We start from the raw sequence: 16,758 nt of genomic DNA, 5'->3' as shown, positions 1-16,758 counted from the left end.
AATCATCTGAGCTGAAATACCTCACACAACCTATGGCCAGGGGTGGCAGTTTTTGAAAGAAAAGAGACATTTTTTTTTTTAATCCTGGACAACCCCTTTCAACTTTATACAATCCTCTAATGTGCATGTAGGCCTACAGACTTGCCCCTGACAGATAATGTTGGGGAGGAAAAGGATTGGCCATGCTGAGTTTTACCCAAATACCTTTGTCAACAGCTGTCTAATGCTTATGGCCAACTTTAGTATATTTCCTATAAGTGCCTGGTATGAAGATGCACTACCCTGTATACAAATCACCAAAGAAAGTTCTTTACAGGCTTGCAGCAGTCAGGAATGATGTATTAGTTCAGCTCTGAAGGGAGCAGTATTGTGAATGCAGCTCAGGAGTATAATACAGACCATGGTAGGTGATTAGAAATATATTACTATATTTATGTAAAGATACTCAACTAATCAATCATTTTTATGTTTTATTGACCCTCATAAATGATACGCGCAGTAACTTTTCCGAACTCAAGAATATTCTGCTTTGTGATAGGTTCGAAGAAGCCAGAAGAGCCAATCTCATTGCATCTACTGGCCTACAGGAAATAGAGCTTGAGATTTCCGATGATGCTATTTAAGGGTTATTCTCAAGTTCTTCAATTGGTAAAATTGCTAAGTACTTGTAAAAACAGGCACCTTTGCAATTTACTTCTTAGTAAAAATCCTTTGTGTTCTCAAGAACATAGGGATTTGTAATTTTGTTATTTACTGCTAATTGCCTAGGTTACAGGCCACCACTGTAGATTATCTGAGGTAGCTGGTCTCCTAGACAATAGAGCTAATGCTGCCCTGATGCTGGCCGGATCGCTGGATCCTTTGCCCCTCCGATGTTACAGAGACAGAGCTGCCTATGCTTGCAGCATCCAAGAGTGCACAGTTCATGTTGCCCCCCCCCCCTCCTCCCCGGCACATTGACCCCCCCATACATAGTTTTTGAAGGACGAAGCAGGGAGGTTGTTCCAAACTTCTTGAAGAACTAACCACAGATCTTCTGTGGATGTAGGCCTGAGCAAAACCTTCTGACTCTTCATGTAATCACACAGACTCAATGATGTTGAGATCAGGACTCTGCGGGGGCCATATCATTACTTCCAGGAATCTTTGTTCTTCTCTATTGTAATTTTTCTGCTGCAGAATATATTTAAAGCCAGTCAGATGCCTCCCCGATGGTACTGCATGATGAATAAGAATCCTGTATTTCTCAGCTTTTGATGACTGCTGGGCAACATTGAGAAACCTATATGCAGTGGTTGGGCAAGGAAACTTAGTGCAGCAGATGAAAACACATAACGCTTACTTCCCTTCAAAATCGGAAGATGTCCAGCAGTGCCATCAGCTTAGAACTGGCAGCAACCAGTGGGAACCTGCTATACCAATCTACTGTTTGGAGAAGTCTGACCAGAAGTGGTCTTCATGGAAGAATTGCTGTCAAAACCGATACCTTCAACATTGAAACAAGGCCAAATGACTCAACTATGCACAAAAACAAAGGAACTGGGGTGCAAAAAATGGCAACAGGTGCTCTGGACTGATCACTCAAAATGTGAAATATTTGCTGTAATAGAAGGCAGCTTGTTCACCATAGGGCTGAAGAGTGGCACAATGAGTGTCTGCAGCGACTGTGAAGCATGGTGGGGGTTCTTTGCAGGTTGAGGACTGCATTTCAGCACATGAACTTGGGGATTCGGTTAGGATTAATGGTTTCCTCAATGCTGAGAAATACAGGCAGATGCTTCTCTACCATGAAGTGCCATCAGGGAGGCATCTAATTGGCTCCGAACTTTTTCTGTAGTAGGACAACTACCCCAAACATACAGAAATGTCATTAAGAACTATCTTCAGTGTAAAGAAGAACAAGGAGTCCTGAAAGTGATGATATAGCCTCCACAGAGCCCTGAAGTAGATCTGTGGTTAGTTCTCCAACTTGTTTGGAAGAGCTGTTTTGCAGACAAAGGGCGGTCAAACCAAATATTGATGTGATTTAGCTTCCTCTTTTGTTCATTCACTTAATTGCATTTTTTTAATTGATAAAAATAAACTAAGATTTCTATTTTGAAAGCATTTTTTCTTTGCAGCATTTTTTGCATACCAGCCTAAATCTTTTGCACTCTGCTGATTTTCAGATGTATTCAGACCAGTTTAGTCTGTTTTAGGAAATCTTTATATTCCCCTTAAAACTTTGGAGCGTCTTTGTTTTAGAACTTTTTTCATGCCGCTCCTCTTTTATTCCTCCTGAAAATATATGAATAAATAGACACTTGGATGTTATTGTTCCAATCTGACATATACTGACCTTGTCATTGATTGATTGGACTATGTGGAGAATAGCATTAATGACAAGGGGAATGTCAACTTATTCATAAATTTTCATTAGCATTAAAGGGAACTTGTCACCAGAAAAACGCCATTATGGGGCTAATCTGCAGGTTAATAGCTTTATTATGCTGCCCCGCGCCTGCATGTAGCCGAACGCTCTGGGGAGAAAATGAACTTCATTCTCCTCAGAAGCGTTCCCGTTTCAGTCAAGGGGGCCGCACCGGCACTGGTTCAGTCACTTCTCTGAGTTTACAGAGCGGCCGCTGTAACAGCGTCTCATGCCCTGGCTGACATTGGCTCTGCATTGGGGCCAGCTGCCAGTCAGGACCGGGGGTGCAGTTATAGCTGCCACTGTGTACTCAGCAGTGACTGAACCAGTGCTGGCGCTGCCCCTGTGACTAAAACCGTGCCCCTGGCCCTGACTAACAGCCAAAGCCAGTGTCAGTCAGGGTCGGGCGCGGTTTCAGTCACGGGGGTGGCGCCGTCACGGGTTTAGTCACTGCTGAGTATACAGAGCGACGGCTGTAACCTTGCCCCCGACATTAGGGCCGGCTGTCAGTCATGGCCGGGGGAGCGATTACACCCGCTGCTCTCTATACTTAGAGCGGTGACTGAACTAGCGCTGACACCGCCCCCGTGACTGAAATGGGAACGCTGCTGGGGAGAATAAAGTTAATTTTCTCCCTGCAGCTTTTGGCTAAGTGCAGGCGCCGGGCAGCATAATACGCTATTAACCTGAAAATTATTTCCATATCTGTAGGTTAATAGCGTTTTTTTCTGGTGATTTTTTTTTTTTGTTTAATTCATAGGGAATACAAGTATTGACTAAAACACGAATGTCAGAAGAGCCGACAGACTCTTTATCATACCATTGTAGGTAATGTTCTATCCCAGTGCAACAGGATCCATAATGTTGTCCCAGATTTGACCACCTAATTCATGGGAAAACAATTATCATACACTGATGTCAAGAACACAATCTCAGCTCTGCTACACCTGTATATGCCCTTTGCTTACTTGTCTTGGGCTTTTATCCTTCACCTGTATGTGCACTTGTTTGTGATCTTAGAAGGCAATAGGGGAAATAAAGAATTGTCATAGGTGAGAATATAACCTTTGTAACCAGAATAGAGAACTCTGAATAGACCCTGTTCGTTGAGGTTTATTACTAATAATAATATTATTAATTGCTGTGATATCAATAGATAATATGTAGATGATAATGTAAATTTGTTTCTCGGTATCTTCTCAGGGCTTTTTCCGCCGCAGCATACAGAAAAACATGGTGTACACATGTCACCGAGACAAGAACTGCATCATAAACAAGGTGACGCGGAACCGCTGCCAGTACTGCCGGCTACAGAAATGCTTCGAGGTTGGCATGTCCAAAGAATGTGAGTGTGTCTTACCATGCGCAGTTATAGGTTTTACATCAGTGGCATGTATCTGTGACTTCACTGTTATTTGGGTAAACGGCTTTGACAAGTTAGTTTTCCACCTAATAGCGAGTATCTGAAAATTGATTCACCTGTTGGATTCTGTTGGTTGGACGAATTGGTGGATTTATACGGACAATGTATATCCTCTTTCTATTTGCCAGAATAAAAGCTCTGTTTCTGTGCAGCGGATTTAAGACTGTGGGCAAAATGGAGACTCTAATCCAAAGCCTGGGGCCTACCTGCCCAAACTGACCTGCCTATAGTCAAGCACGGCATATATAGACTGGTCAGTAGCTGTGACCACAGTGGGAATAACCACTACCCACACTGGCTTCATGTTTCCAGCAAAGTTATCTCTTGTGTGGTCAGGACGTCAGCTTTTCTGGCAGACCTCGCTATGCTGCTATAAATGCCACCCTATCTGTACAGGTTGTGATGATCCATTTAGTGATTTGTAGGACTCCAATGTAAGTTATATACTATATGATATATATATGGGAACTATATACAATCTGTGTGCATGGAAAGACTACAAGGATTAAGAGCTTAACCCATGTTCTCTTAGACCTATCAGGACAAATTTATGTTTAGCTGCGTGAGATAAGGATGCTAATCTGTAGCGTGACTTGCTGCAATAAACTCTACTCCATCTGTAATCTTCAGCAAAAGTCCTGACATGGGAAAACGTGGTGGGTTGACTAACACCGAGGGCTCGTTCTTTGTCATGTTACTTGGAGCCCAGACCGCAGCTTGTGGCAGATAACGGCAGAGCGGTCCGGGTCCTGTTATCTCCATCATGTCAGTTTTATCTCATTGCTATATGTATTTTACTCTCCTACCACCATAGATATCAGCCGCTTCACATCAACATGTATGAGTCACTGCATTGTGCTTGATCATGAAATGAGATATGGTCGTCATTGCAGATGAACAGGACAGGCCTCACATTGTGTTTTTGGCCTCCATGTAACATATATGCTCCCAACATATGAATTTAATACAGTCTGTGGTGCCTAACAACGGCATCCATCACCCATAGACTATTACTGTTGATTATTGTTGATTTTTACAGGATCCTGTGTATGAAATAGCTTTGTCTGATATTTTATTCCATACTTCATTTTATGGTATACTGGCCAAAAGGGCACATTTTTGGCCTCCATGGGCTAATGTAACTCCATAGACACATTAAGGGCTCGTGCACCGACCGTGTAAATCGGACGAGTGCTATCCGTGGTTTTGACAGATAGCACTCATACCCATGGTATTCTATGGGGTTGTGCACATGTCCGATTTTTTCCTTAGCCATAGTGGTTCACGGAAAAAAATCAGTGACCTGTTCGATTTTGTTCTAGTGTCAGATCAAAATTGGCAATGCAATTCTATGGGTCCATGGAAGATACCGCACCGCACTGGGATGACATCCGCTTTTTACGGACTGACTGCATGGAGAAGGTGGAGAAACTTTTCTTTTCTCTCCACCTCCACGAAAAATGGATTCCGCTGTGATCGAACCCTGATCACAGTCTCCTCAGCATCATCAGACCGTTTTTCTCGGATGGAGAGAAAACGGTCGTCTGACCCTATAGCCTGAGCGTGTATACCAGGAGGCCAAAAATGCGGTATTATAATAACTCACTGGTACAATGCTTTAATTTCTAACATGAGAAGCTTATAAAGAGGTGCAGATACTTGGCACAGGTATGACAATATTTCTGGAGGTTCTCAGAACTAGGACACGACGGTGAACTTCTCCCAAGCCTGTTATGGCGGCTTACAGGGAACAATAGATTGCTCAGTGCTTGGGTTTAGTGTCCCTTTAATGGGGTTGCCTCATGAAGAATAGTTGATTTTGCTGAGAAGTTGCAGAGTGCTGTATGTCTCCTATAAGGTGTCTGCTTATATATTGTAGCCAAGAAGGAAGGTTTGAGTCCACCAGAATGACTGCCGCTATTCTTGGGTTTCCGCTTGTGTACATAGAAGGGGTCTCTTATTTATTTCACTTATATAGCGCCATCATATTCCACAGCGCTTTACAAACCTCATCATCACTGTCCCTATTGGGGCTCACAATCTAACTTCCCTATCAGTATGTCTTTGGAGTGTGGGAGGAAACTGGAGAACCCGGAGGAAACCCACACAAACACGGGGAGAACATACAAACTCCTTGGTGGGATTTGAACCCAGGACTCCAGTGCTGTAGAACAGTAGTGCTAACCACTGAGCCTCCATGCTGCCTCTTCTGTAATATATTTATTAGGGCAGCCCCTCTAATTATAGGGAACCTGACAGCTGATACAGGCATAATATTAATCAGATTTGTCAAAGAATACACCTGCCAATGATATCACGACATAACAAAAGGGGTTAAAAGGAACCTGACAGCTGATATATGCTGCCCGATGCATGGGCAGCAGGTATCAGGCACTGGCTGCATAATTTCAGCCATGTATTCTTGACTCTGAAATGCTATGGCGTTTCAGAGAAATACATACTTTAAAAGCCACCGCGGACTGAGCCGCACAGGAGACTAGTCGGACAGGCGGGCCCACAGCGGCTTCTCCCTGGGTCTCTCCCTGCATGTGTGTATAGGGGGAGACCTGTCACTCTAGGGCCGTGGGCAGGGAGAAGGTCCCAGCTGCTTTTAAAGTTTTTCTCTGCAACGCCATAGAGTGATGTCATTGGCAAGTGTATTTTTTTTAAAAAAAATCTGATGAATATTTTGCAGCTATCATTCAAAATGGTTGCTGGGATTCACTGCTTAATAAAGAATATCCTTCTTTATGGGGCCATCAGGCATCATCACATCACTAACATCCAGTCTGTCTCAAATTAGTCTGTGACTGAAAGTTCCACCAATCATCGTATTGTCACATACAATAAATGTAAGGTAAATATCACATACAGTAAATGTATATTAACAGTGGAAAAGCTCATTATGTATCAGTATACATTTCCTATATGAACTGTATAACAACTTCGTTTGTGCTTTACTTAACCAGCTCTGACTATTTATATCGGTTAAGTCCTAGATCTTATTTTCCCATCCTGTAATCCTGTATTGAGAGGGAGAGCAGATGACATTTAATGCATCCACATGTCACTATTTCAGGTCTGTGATCTCTAACCATTGCTCCTCTGTCTTCTCATTGCAGCTGTACGCAACGACCGCAACAAGAAAAAGAAGGAACCCCCAAAACCTGAAGTAACAGAGAGCTACGTGCTGAGCCCAGAGACTGAAAACCTAATCGAGAAAGTGCGGAAAGCTCACCAGGAAACCTTCCCTTCACTGTGCCAGTTGGGCAAATACACTACAGTGAGTGGCACACTCCATCTACATGATCTATGCCCAGCCAGGAGCCCTATGACCAGGGGTATAACTTACAGTTCCTGAACCCCAGTGCAATCCTATACTTGCGTCCATGATTATGGGGATCTCCCGTTATCACTATAGTGTAGCACAGCACCTACAGCAGGATCATACTATGATATTTCTCCATAGCTAATTTCTTCATTGGAGTGAGAAAACTGGAAAACCAGATGTTGTAGTCATGTGAAGTGTGTGACAGAGTTAGCAATCTGTAAGACATAATTGGCTCCGTGTGCTCGTCCGTATTGTGGATGAATGCATGATCTGGCTTATATTGCATACTATTCTAGTCTGTTAAATGGACCAGCCTAGCGCATGTTGCATTTTTTTCCAAGCAGACCATCGATCCATGTGGAAAAACGCTCTTGTATACTAGCAAACTACAATTGGTCTGTGTGTGATCCATAACGCACACGGAATAAAAGCATGCTTTTCTGTGCGTCACTTGTGGGGGCGACACTGGTCTCTGCTTTTCTTGTATGCCAGGTATTAGTCTTACAACGTGCACTGACAGTGTGCTCTCATGCTGGCTCACTACTTCTTATGAGCGCACTGTCACTGTGCATATTGAACAAAGACAAGAATCTGCTGAGCATACGTTGGAGTTGACAACCTACGCATGCTCAGTAGAGCAGAGACCAGCCCCTGAAATTGATGTCACTGATGGCGCTTTGTTTCATGGAGGATGCTGAGACTGTGACAATTAACGTAGCCTCTGCCCCCTGATGACAACTTGATTGACTATATCAGCATGCACTGGGATTCTCAAACGAAGCATCATCCTAGGAAGTAATAAAAAAATAAATAAATAAAGAAGTTAGATAGTGTAGTGAGGGAACGATAGGGACTTTTTAGTTCAATTACATTACAACAGAGATTAGATTATGACATTAAATACATTTTGGATTAAAATAAATTTTAGTTTCGGACCACCCCCTATGAGGGAGACACCGTAAAGGGAATTTCTTTTCCTAAATTACACATTCCATTCACTTAATTTCGATGTATTTATTCCTTTCTTTCTGATTTTCAGAATTTCAGCTCGGAACAGCGAGTCTCCCTGGACATCGATCTATGGGATAAATTCAGTGAGCTGTCCACCAAATGTATAATCAAGACGGTGGAATTTGCCAAACAGTTACCGGGATTTACCACTCTCACCATAGCCGATCAAATAACGCTCCTTAAAGCCGCCTGCCTGGACATCCTGGTAGGTTTTATGCCGCGTTGTTAGGGTACATCCATGTTGGTCCCCAATAAAAGCCTCCATAAACATTATACAAAAGTCATCTAAATCTACAGATTGGCTGACAGTCTAATGTGTATGGGGGCCTCTCGAATTTCCCACAAAAGATTAAGTTGGGGAAATAAAGATCGGCATGCTGGGTTTCCAAAAGAGGAGTCATAGAGAACATAGGAGCTCTTGACCTAGCTGAGCTCTCCAATGTATGTGGGAGTCGAGAGAGAGATCTGTCGACCGGACAATCGTTTGGAGGACAGTGATCTAATGTGAGTAGATCCCTGCACTACTTATATTACGCAGACAAGTAGAGAAAGCCACTACTCATGGAGGCAGCGTCACACACATACAATACACATAATGTACTGTATTTATGTCTGCGTCCAGCACAGGATTGTGAAATAAGACTTCTATGAGGTCAGTTATTGCTTACGAAACTCAGCGCAGCCTGCATGTACCGCACTGTCATCCTTAGTAACCATCTTCATGAAGCTTTTAGTGTAGTCAAGCGAAACAAATGTAAATGAACGAGCCTTTTCCTGCGAGCCCCAGCGCATTTTCTGCTGGCACTCTCTTATTACGCAAGTCCTATTGTTTCTTGTGGCTCAGCTCTATTATCGGATACATGGAGGGATACACTAACATAAACTATTTACAGGTTTCGGCACAATGATTTCCTTCTTCAGGGTCACTAATTTGTGGACACTCTTGCTTGCATCTGTTCTTTTTCTCTCTTTTAACTGTTGTTCTCTAACTCTCCCACATATCTTTCTTGGTTTGTCACAGATCCTACGAATTTGTATACGCTACACGCCCGACCAGGACACCATGACCTTCTCAGATGGACTGACTTTAAACCGGACGCAGATGCACAATGCAGGCTTTGGACCTCTCACAGATCTAGTCTTTGCCTTCGCCAATCAGCTGCTACCGCTAGAAATGGACGATGCAGAGACTGGTCTCCTGAGCGCCATTTGTCTCATTTCCGGAGGCAAGTGATTTATAAAGCTTTAGGGTCTTTCCCATCATTAAAAGTTATAACCTATTGAAAGGAGAGTTGAGAATTTGCTGATTGGAGGGGATCAGACTGCTTGAAGAACTGGGCTCTGTATTGTTGGATTCTCCATGGGACTGGCAGAAATTGGCCAGTGCTCTATTCGGCTTTCTCTGGCAATACCACAGAGAATCAATGGAGCTGTGACTACCTTTTCTTTCCAACATGGCATTTCAGTCCCCTAATCTGGGGATTGGTAGGTGTGAAATGCACTGATGGATGCACCCCCAGCCCATGCTGTCATGACACTGACAGACGGGCTGATTGCTAAGGATACTCTGCCTAACAAACGCTCCATTTAATGAATTGCACCAATGTGACAGAGGCAATACAGGAAGATATGTGACACTCACAAAGCCCCGGGTAATTGATACATGGCAGAGCAGATGTTAACATACATTTCACCTACTGGGTAGACATTACTGGGTGACCAAGGGCACAGAATGATAGGTAGAAATAGAGATATACCTCACTATGTCAAGTCATAGGCAAAACCAAAATAATGCAAAATATATGTCCTGCTACGAAGAATAAAATATATCAGCTGGAGATGTTTAAAAAAACTAGTATACAGGAAAGTCCAGAGAGAAGCATATGGCATTGTACACAGCTTTAGAGCTTTATAAAGTGTTGTTTTCCACACCCCTTTAATTTCACAGGCATTGCTGTCTGTCTGTAGCACAAATAGGCACTTACTGCACAACACTGCATTTGTGAGTTATAAGGGGTGTTAAAAAACGAATGGTTTCCTCTCCTGCAGATGTAAGGAGCTTTTCTTTCTTAGTTTATAAAGCTGTAAAGATGTAAATGCCAAGTTTTATGGATAACCTATTTATCTGTGTGCAGATTTCTCATACAATACAACAAGGTTAGATTTAGTAAGCAATCCAGTGGTATTACCTGAGTATTAAGCGCCACCCTGTGGTCATTTGAAGTATTAGCATTTTATTTTAGCATAATATTTTTCTCTCTTAAATGGGATCTGCCACCAGATTTCCCAATGCAAACTGGCCACAGTATTTAATAAATCTCTTAAACCAGATGAGACTAAATGAAAAGAGTATGTACTTTGAAAATCCGTGTCACAGTGGCTGTGCAATCCTTTGTGAAAGTTTTCCCGCCAAATATTAAAATGAGCATTTTAGGAGTCTAGCTGCAGCCGGACTAAAATTCTCATCTTAAAGGGGTTCTTCAAGAATATAATATAGGTTAAATGGTAGCTCGTTCAAGTCACATGTCAGGCAGGACAGACTGCAGTGTAAAGAAACAGAGCCCTAGACCTGTGTCTCAACCGACAGAAGAGCTGTATCGTTAATAGTGTTGAGCGAATTTGTTCGACATTTCAAATTCGGGTTCGTGTTCGGGGTTCCGGCTTGTTCGTGCCAAAAAATCGGCTCCGTCCACCAACATCCCTGATTTGTCACACTGTCATGCAGATAACATGTTATCAGCGTGGCAAATCAGAGATGTTCGTGGGCGGAGCTGATTTTTTTTGAGTGAACAAGCCGGAACCCCGAACACGAACCCGAATTTGAAATGCCGAACAAGTTCGCTCAACACTAATCATTAACACACATACCGACACTGCCGGAGAATTGTGTGATAGGAAAAGAAATCTTTTCCTCTCTGACTGCACACAGAAGACTCAGGTTGTAGAAAAAAAGCCTTTGTGCTCATTCAACTGAGGAGAAGATTTATTTCTTCAACTATTACTGCCTTTCTTCAGCTGCTCTCGGTAGCTGTGTTTCTTAGGCCTGCAGCCCATCCTGTCAAGTGACTAAGACAGGCTGCCGTTTGAATTATGTGATGGGGCAATGTTATTTCATTCTTAGAAAACCCCTTTAATATAATGATTATATAGCTATTCTAAACTGGCTTTATAAAGTAAGTTCAAGTCTAATAGGTCTGTATAATAATGAATACAGTTTGTATTGTGAGCTCTAGTGACAAATCCTCTTCAAATTTGCATATACAGTACAGACCAAAAGTTTGGACACACCTTCTCATTTAAAGATTTTTCTGTATTTTCATGACTATGAAAATTGTACATTCACACTGAAGGCATCAAAACTATGAATTAACACAAGTGGAATTATATACTTAAGGCATCAAAACTATGAATTAACACAAGTGGAATTATATACTTAACAAAAAAGTGTGAAACAACTGAAAATATGTCTTATATTCTAGGTTCTTCAAAGTAGCCACCTTTTGCTTTGATGACTGCTTTGCACACTCTTGGCATTGTCTTGATGAGCTTCAAGAGGTAGTCACTGGAAATGGTTTTCACTTCACAGGTGTGCCCTGTCAGGTTTAATAAGTGGGATTTCTTGCCTTATAAATGGGGTTGGGACCATCAGTTGTGTTGTGCAGAAGTCTGGTGGATACACAACTGATAGTCCTACTGAATAGACTGTTAGAATTTGTATTATGGCAAGAAAAAAGCAACTAAATAAAGAAAAACAAGTGGCCATCATTACTTTAAGAAATGAAGGTCAGTCAGTCCGAAAAATTGGGAAAACTTTGAAAGTGTCCCCAAGTGCAGTGGCAAAAACCATCAAGCGCTACAAAGAAACTGGCTCACATGAGGACCGCCCCAGGAAAGGAAGACCAAGAGTCACCTCTGCTTCTGAGGATAAGTTTATCCGAGTCACCAGCCTCAGAAATCGCAGGTTAACAGCAGCTCAGATTAGAGACCAGGTCAATGCCACAGAGTTCTAGCAGCAGACACATCTCTGAGGAGACTTTGTGCAGCAGGCCTTCATGGTAAAATAGCTGCTAGGAAACCACTGCTAAGGACAGGCAACAAGCAGAAGAGACTTGTTTGGGCTAAAGAACACAAGGAATGGACATTAGACCAGTGGAAATCTGTGCTTTGGTCTGATGAGTCCAAATTTGAGATCTTTGGTTCCAACCACCGTGTCTTTGTGCGACGCAGAAAATGTGAACGGATGGACTCTACATGCCTGGTTCCCACCGTGAAGCATGGAGGAGGAGGTGTGATGGTGTGGCGGTGCTTAGCTGGTGACACTGTTGGGTATTTATTCAAAATTGAAGGCATGGCTACCACAGCATCTTGCAGCGGCATGCTATTCCATCCGGTTTGCATTTAGTTGGACCATCATTTATTTTTCAACAGGACAGTGACCCCAAACACACCTCCAGGCTGTGTAAGGGCTATTTGACCAAGAAGGAGAGTGATGGGGTGCTACGCCAGATTACCTGGCCTCCACAGCCACCAGACCTGAACCCAATCGAGATGGTTTGGGGTGAGCTGGACCGCAGAGTGAAGGCAAAAGGGTCAACAAGTGCTAAGCATCTCTGGGAACTCCTTCAAGATTGTTGGAAGACCATTTCCGGTGACTACCTCTTGAAGCTCATCAAGAGAATGCCAAGAGTGTGCAAAGCAGTCATCAAAGCAAAAGGTGGCTACTTTGAAGAACCAAGAATATAAGACATATTTTCAGTTGTTTCACACTTTTTTGTTAAGTGTTAATTCATAGTTTTGATGCCTTCAGTGTGAATGTACAATTTTCAAAGTCATGAAAATACAGAAAAATCTTTAAATGAGAAGGTGTGTCCAAACTTTTGGTCTGTACTGTATACATATCTATCTCTGGATATAGAAAATCAGAATCGTACCTAAAATATGTATTTCTAATCAGATCGACAAGACCTGGAGCAGCCAGATAAGGTGGACAAGTTACAAGAACCACTTCTGGAGGCACTTAAAATCTATGTCAGGAGGAGAAGACCGAAAAAACCCCATATGTTCCCCAAAATGTTAATGAAGATCACAGACTTGCGAAGCATCAGTGCCAAGGGTAAGTGTGCCAATATAAATTACTGACAGTCTGACCAAGGAAGCTCCATTATTCAGGTTTGATGTCCAAGATCTATGACGATGGCTACAGATATATGTTCAGTCAACTTCTGACCTTTTTGACTAGCCATAATCTTGCCTTGAAGTGATCAACCATTGTGTATGGCACATGTGTACAGCCAGATTATACATCTTTACCATGCCCTTAGATCCTTTATTACCACATGAGGTGCACTTGGCAGGGGAACCCAATTAGCTAGAGTAGACAGCAGTTACAGAGAGTCTCTGCAGGACCCTATATGTCCACTTTGCCTATTGATTTCAATGCACAATGGACATTATGGAGCAGATTCAGCAGTGTTTACTCTAGTATTTTGGCGTAAAACACTTTGAAACTTCACATAATTTTTGCGCAGTGCAGAGTTGCACAAAAATGTTGTGATTTTCAATTCAGATTGACTTAATATAGATCACATATGTCCCATAATGCCTGGTTTGTTCTGCATAAATGCATACATCACTGAACTAACGTTTCCCTTTAACTGTGCAGGTGCTGAGCGTGTGATCACTCTGAAGATGGAGATCCCAGGATCCATGCCTCCTCTCATCCAGGAGATGCTAGAGAACTCTGAAGGCTTAGACAACTTAGGGGCAGCCTCTCCTAGCACGCTGCCGCCTACTCCTGTCCCCCCAGGGAGCTGCAGTCCTAGCCTTTCTCCTAGCTCCACTCACAGCAGCCCTTCGACACACTCACCCTGACCCTATGCTAGCCAGCAAGGCAACATGGCACAGAGACTCACCAGCTCATGCACAGACTTTTCTGCTGCTCTTCACTTTTTACTTATCCCCAACCCCCACTTTCTTTCGTACGTCCTTATGTACTTCCTTTGGATCTCCTTCACTGTACCATGCTTTACCTTTCCACTGTACTCTCTTTAAACCTCAACCGGGAATCATCACTGTGCTGTATTTAGTCCTGGGACATGGTCTCTTCAGGAGAGAGAATTATCGGGGCGTGGATGTGTAAGCCCTCAGTCCCCTCATTTCCTCAAGATTCAACCTTGTGCCTCTGGACAGTACTCTTCTTACACCCACAGCATGGAGAATGGACTCGGAAAAAGACTAAGATTGAGCCGAATCTCGCACTGTGTCTGTGTGATTGAGGTGGGGGAGGGCTTAAGAGACGTTTTGAGACTGCTAAAGAGGTGACCATTTAAACATCACTTCACACAGGAGAATTATGCTGGTTCATTAACTCCACTCACTGCCATTTTGCACCCCCAAAGCACTCTGCTTTTAAAATGGATTGGCTGTTTGTACAGCAGTTTCTGGATCTTTACATAGGATAATATCTGTGCAGCTTGAGGCATTGTAACTGGAAAAAAAAGAAGCATTTTAGGATCTTATATAAATTGGTGCAAAAAAAAAAAGAAATGAAAAATTGTATATATATATTTTTGCTACATTTTTCCCCCTTGATTTTAGTCCACGAAGGAACCTCTTAAGATATTTTAAAATGTAATTATTTACATCTAGGCTGAAATGTATGGCAGTTTGCTTGGACATTGAGCATCCTAGTGGGAAGCACCAACACCCTTACCAGGGCGCAAAGCGCATTTAATGGCAGAGTGCTTTCTGCTGGAAAGTGGAGTGCTTTCATTTGGAAGTGGAAGGCCCCCCGCTACTGCTGACCACATGGAAGGATTGAACTGCAATTTAATGGCTATCCCTATGACTTTGGTACCTTGGGGATTGAAGCCATATTCATAGTTATTCTATACCAGCTGCACAGTATCACTGGTCTCACATATTTTCTGTTAACCACTAAACGTTGCGATCTCCTTTACTCCCCCCACCTTTTACCTCCTCCAACAGATCTTGCCGTTCTTACACCTCTACACACCAGCAGAAATTTACAAGAGGGGGTGAGGTGTTTTTCTTTGAAATTAAAAATATAAAAAATAAAAAAAATAAAAAATAAAAAAAATAAAGGAGAAAAAAAAGAAAAGGCTACAAAAAACATTAAATAAATGAGATGTGAAAGTTTTTTTATGTGAAAAAAAGTTTTTCATTTTTTTTTTTGTTTTACTTTGAAGGTTTTTTTCCCTCAAGTTTCTGTCTAACTTCTGCACAAACGTTTATCTTTATATTAAAACAAACTTGTTTGTTTGACTTTCTGAGTGTAGTCGGTGCTTTCAGATGATATGGAAAGTGCTATGTAGGACAGTGGTCTCCGAGTTGTGCTGATTTCTGCTTATCTTCAGGCTGGGAGTTGTAGTTCCCAATAGCTGGAGGACCACAGATTAGAGACCACTGCAGAAGCACCTAGTAGTGCCTAAGTCAGTGGCATTAATAGTTACCACCATCATGGCACCGCACAAATAGACTGGAGGCAATTTAGCTCTCATGCATATGGTGATATTATAGGTTCATACACACTCTGATACAGCATCATACTCACCTATAGGTAGCCATACTGTGCCTGAATATGCTCTGATATCATATAGGGGATGTATTTTGGAGATCTTCCCACCTACAGTGTACAAGTTTCATGCACGTGGCTCTTACAAACACCATTTTTAGAGTTATGCTATACAGAAGCTTTAGGCCCAGCCAGACAATATGGCCTGAGCACACCTCTACACCTCCTATAGCTACACTTCTGTGTTCTCCCTTTTTGGTAGACACAAAGGGGCAAATGTAGCAAAACTGTCTATGAGTAGAGATGACGTTTTTTAGCCATAGCAACCAGTCTCAGAGTTGCGATTTCTAGCTCCTGTGGAAAAATTAAAACTTTTTTTGTGATTAGTTGCTATGGCCTACAAAGACAGTTTCACTAATCCTGCTCCCTTTTGTGGTTTGGTTTTTCTCCATTTTCAATGTCTGCTTAACACAAGTGAATGGGAACATTTTTGTTATATCTGGAGTCAGAAAACAGTGAATACATGAATTATAAACTGCATTACTGCCATATAGACTATACCTAAAAAAATGAGGGACTTGACACTGGCAAATGGGCTCACACAATTTGATTACATTCAGTGTCAAGGCATCCTCTCGATGGAATCCTACCCTATCAGACCTCCCTCTCTTAGGTCCATGCCTGCAAATTTAAAGGTCAGGTAGGGTGTAGCGCTAATTAAAAACAGCAAAAAAATCATACAAGCTAACCCGATCCGGATAAGAATCAATCTAATTAAGGTGCTGTGAAAAAAAGTGTTGTGGTGGGTGCTGTCATGTAAAGAACAGAGGATTTCAAAAATGAAGGAGCAATTATTAAAGACTAGGGATGAGCGGACCCATGGAAGTTTCGGTTCTGGTACCCAACCCCAAATTTATTTCGTAGTTCGGGTTCCAGAACTATATCCGAACTTGAACCAGAACCCGAACCCCATTGAAAACAATGGGGACCCAAACTTTTGGCTGGAAATTTCTCTCTCTAAGAACATTGCAATGGACTTCTGGGAGAAG

General features: G+C 42.4%; 1 protein-coding gene across 4 annotated transcripts in view; it reads left to right on the top strand.

The window, feature by feature from the left end:
- RARA (retinoic acid receptor alpha) overlaps window positions 1–15,459 on the top strand; it is a 109,644-nt gene extending 94,185 nt beyond the window's left edge. For all 4 annotated transcript variants that reach the window (XM_073683370.1, XM_073683371.1, XM_073683372.1 and 1 more), the window contains 6 exons: window positions 3,614–3,755; window positions 6,956–7,116; window positions 8,204–8,380; window positions 9,197–9,401; window positions 13,130–13,288; window positions 13,838–15,459. In XM_073683370.1, coding sequence (XP_073539471.1) covers window positions 3,614–3,755; window positions 6,956–7,116; window positions 8,204–8,380; window positions 9,197–9,401; window positions 13,130–13,288; window positions 13,838–14,046 — 1,053 coding nt within the window. In that variant the 3' untranslated portion in view covers window positions 14,047–15,459. The remainder of the gene's footprint in view (window positions 1–3,613; window positions 3,756–6,955; window positions 7,117–8,203; window positions 8,381–9,196; window positions 9,402–13,129; window positions 13,289–13,837) is intronic.
- Window positions 15,460–16,758: the final 1,299 nt, after the last annotated feature.

The sequence above is a fragment of the Phyllobates terribilis genome, unplaced genomic scaffold (genome assembly GCF_046119375.1).
Source record: "Phyllobates terribilis strain yellow unplaced genomic scaffold, ASM4611937v1 Scaffold_5__5_contigs__length_657084704, whole genome shotgun sequence".
In the NCBI taxonomy this organism is placed as follows: domain Eukaryota; kingdom Metazoa; phylum Chordata; class Amphibia; order Anura; family Dendrobatidae; genus Phyllobates; species Phyllobates terribilis.
This window is presented reverse-complemented; position numbering and strand designations above follow the sequence as displayed.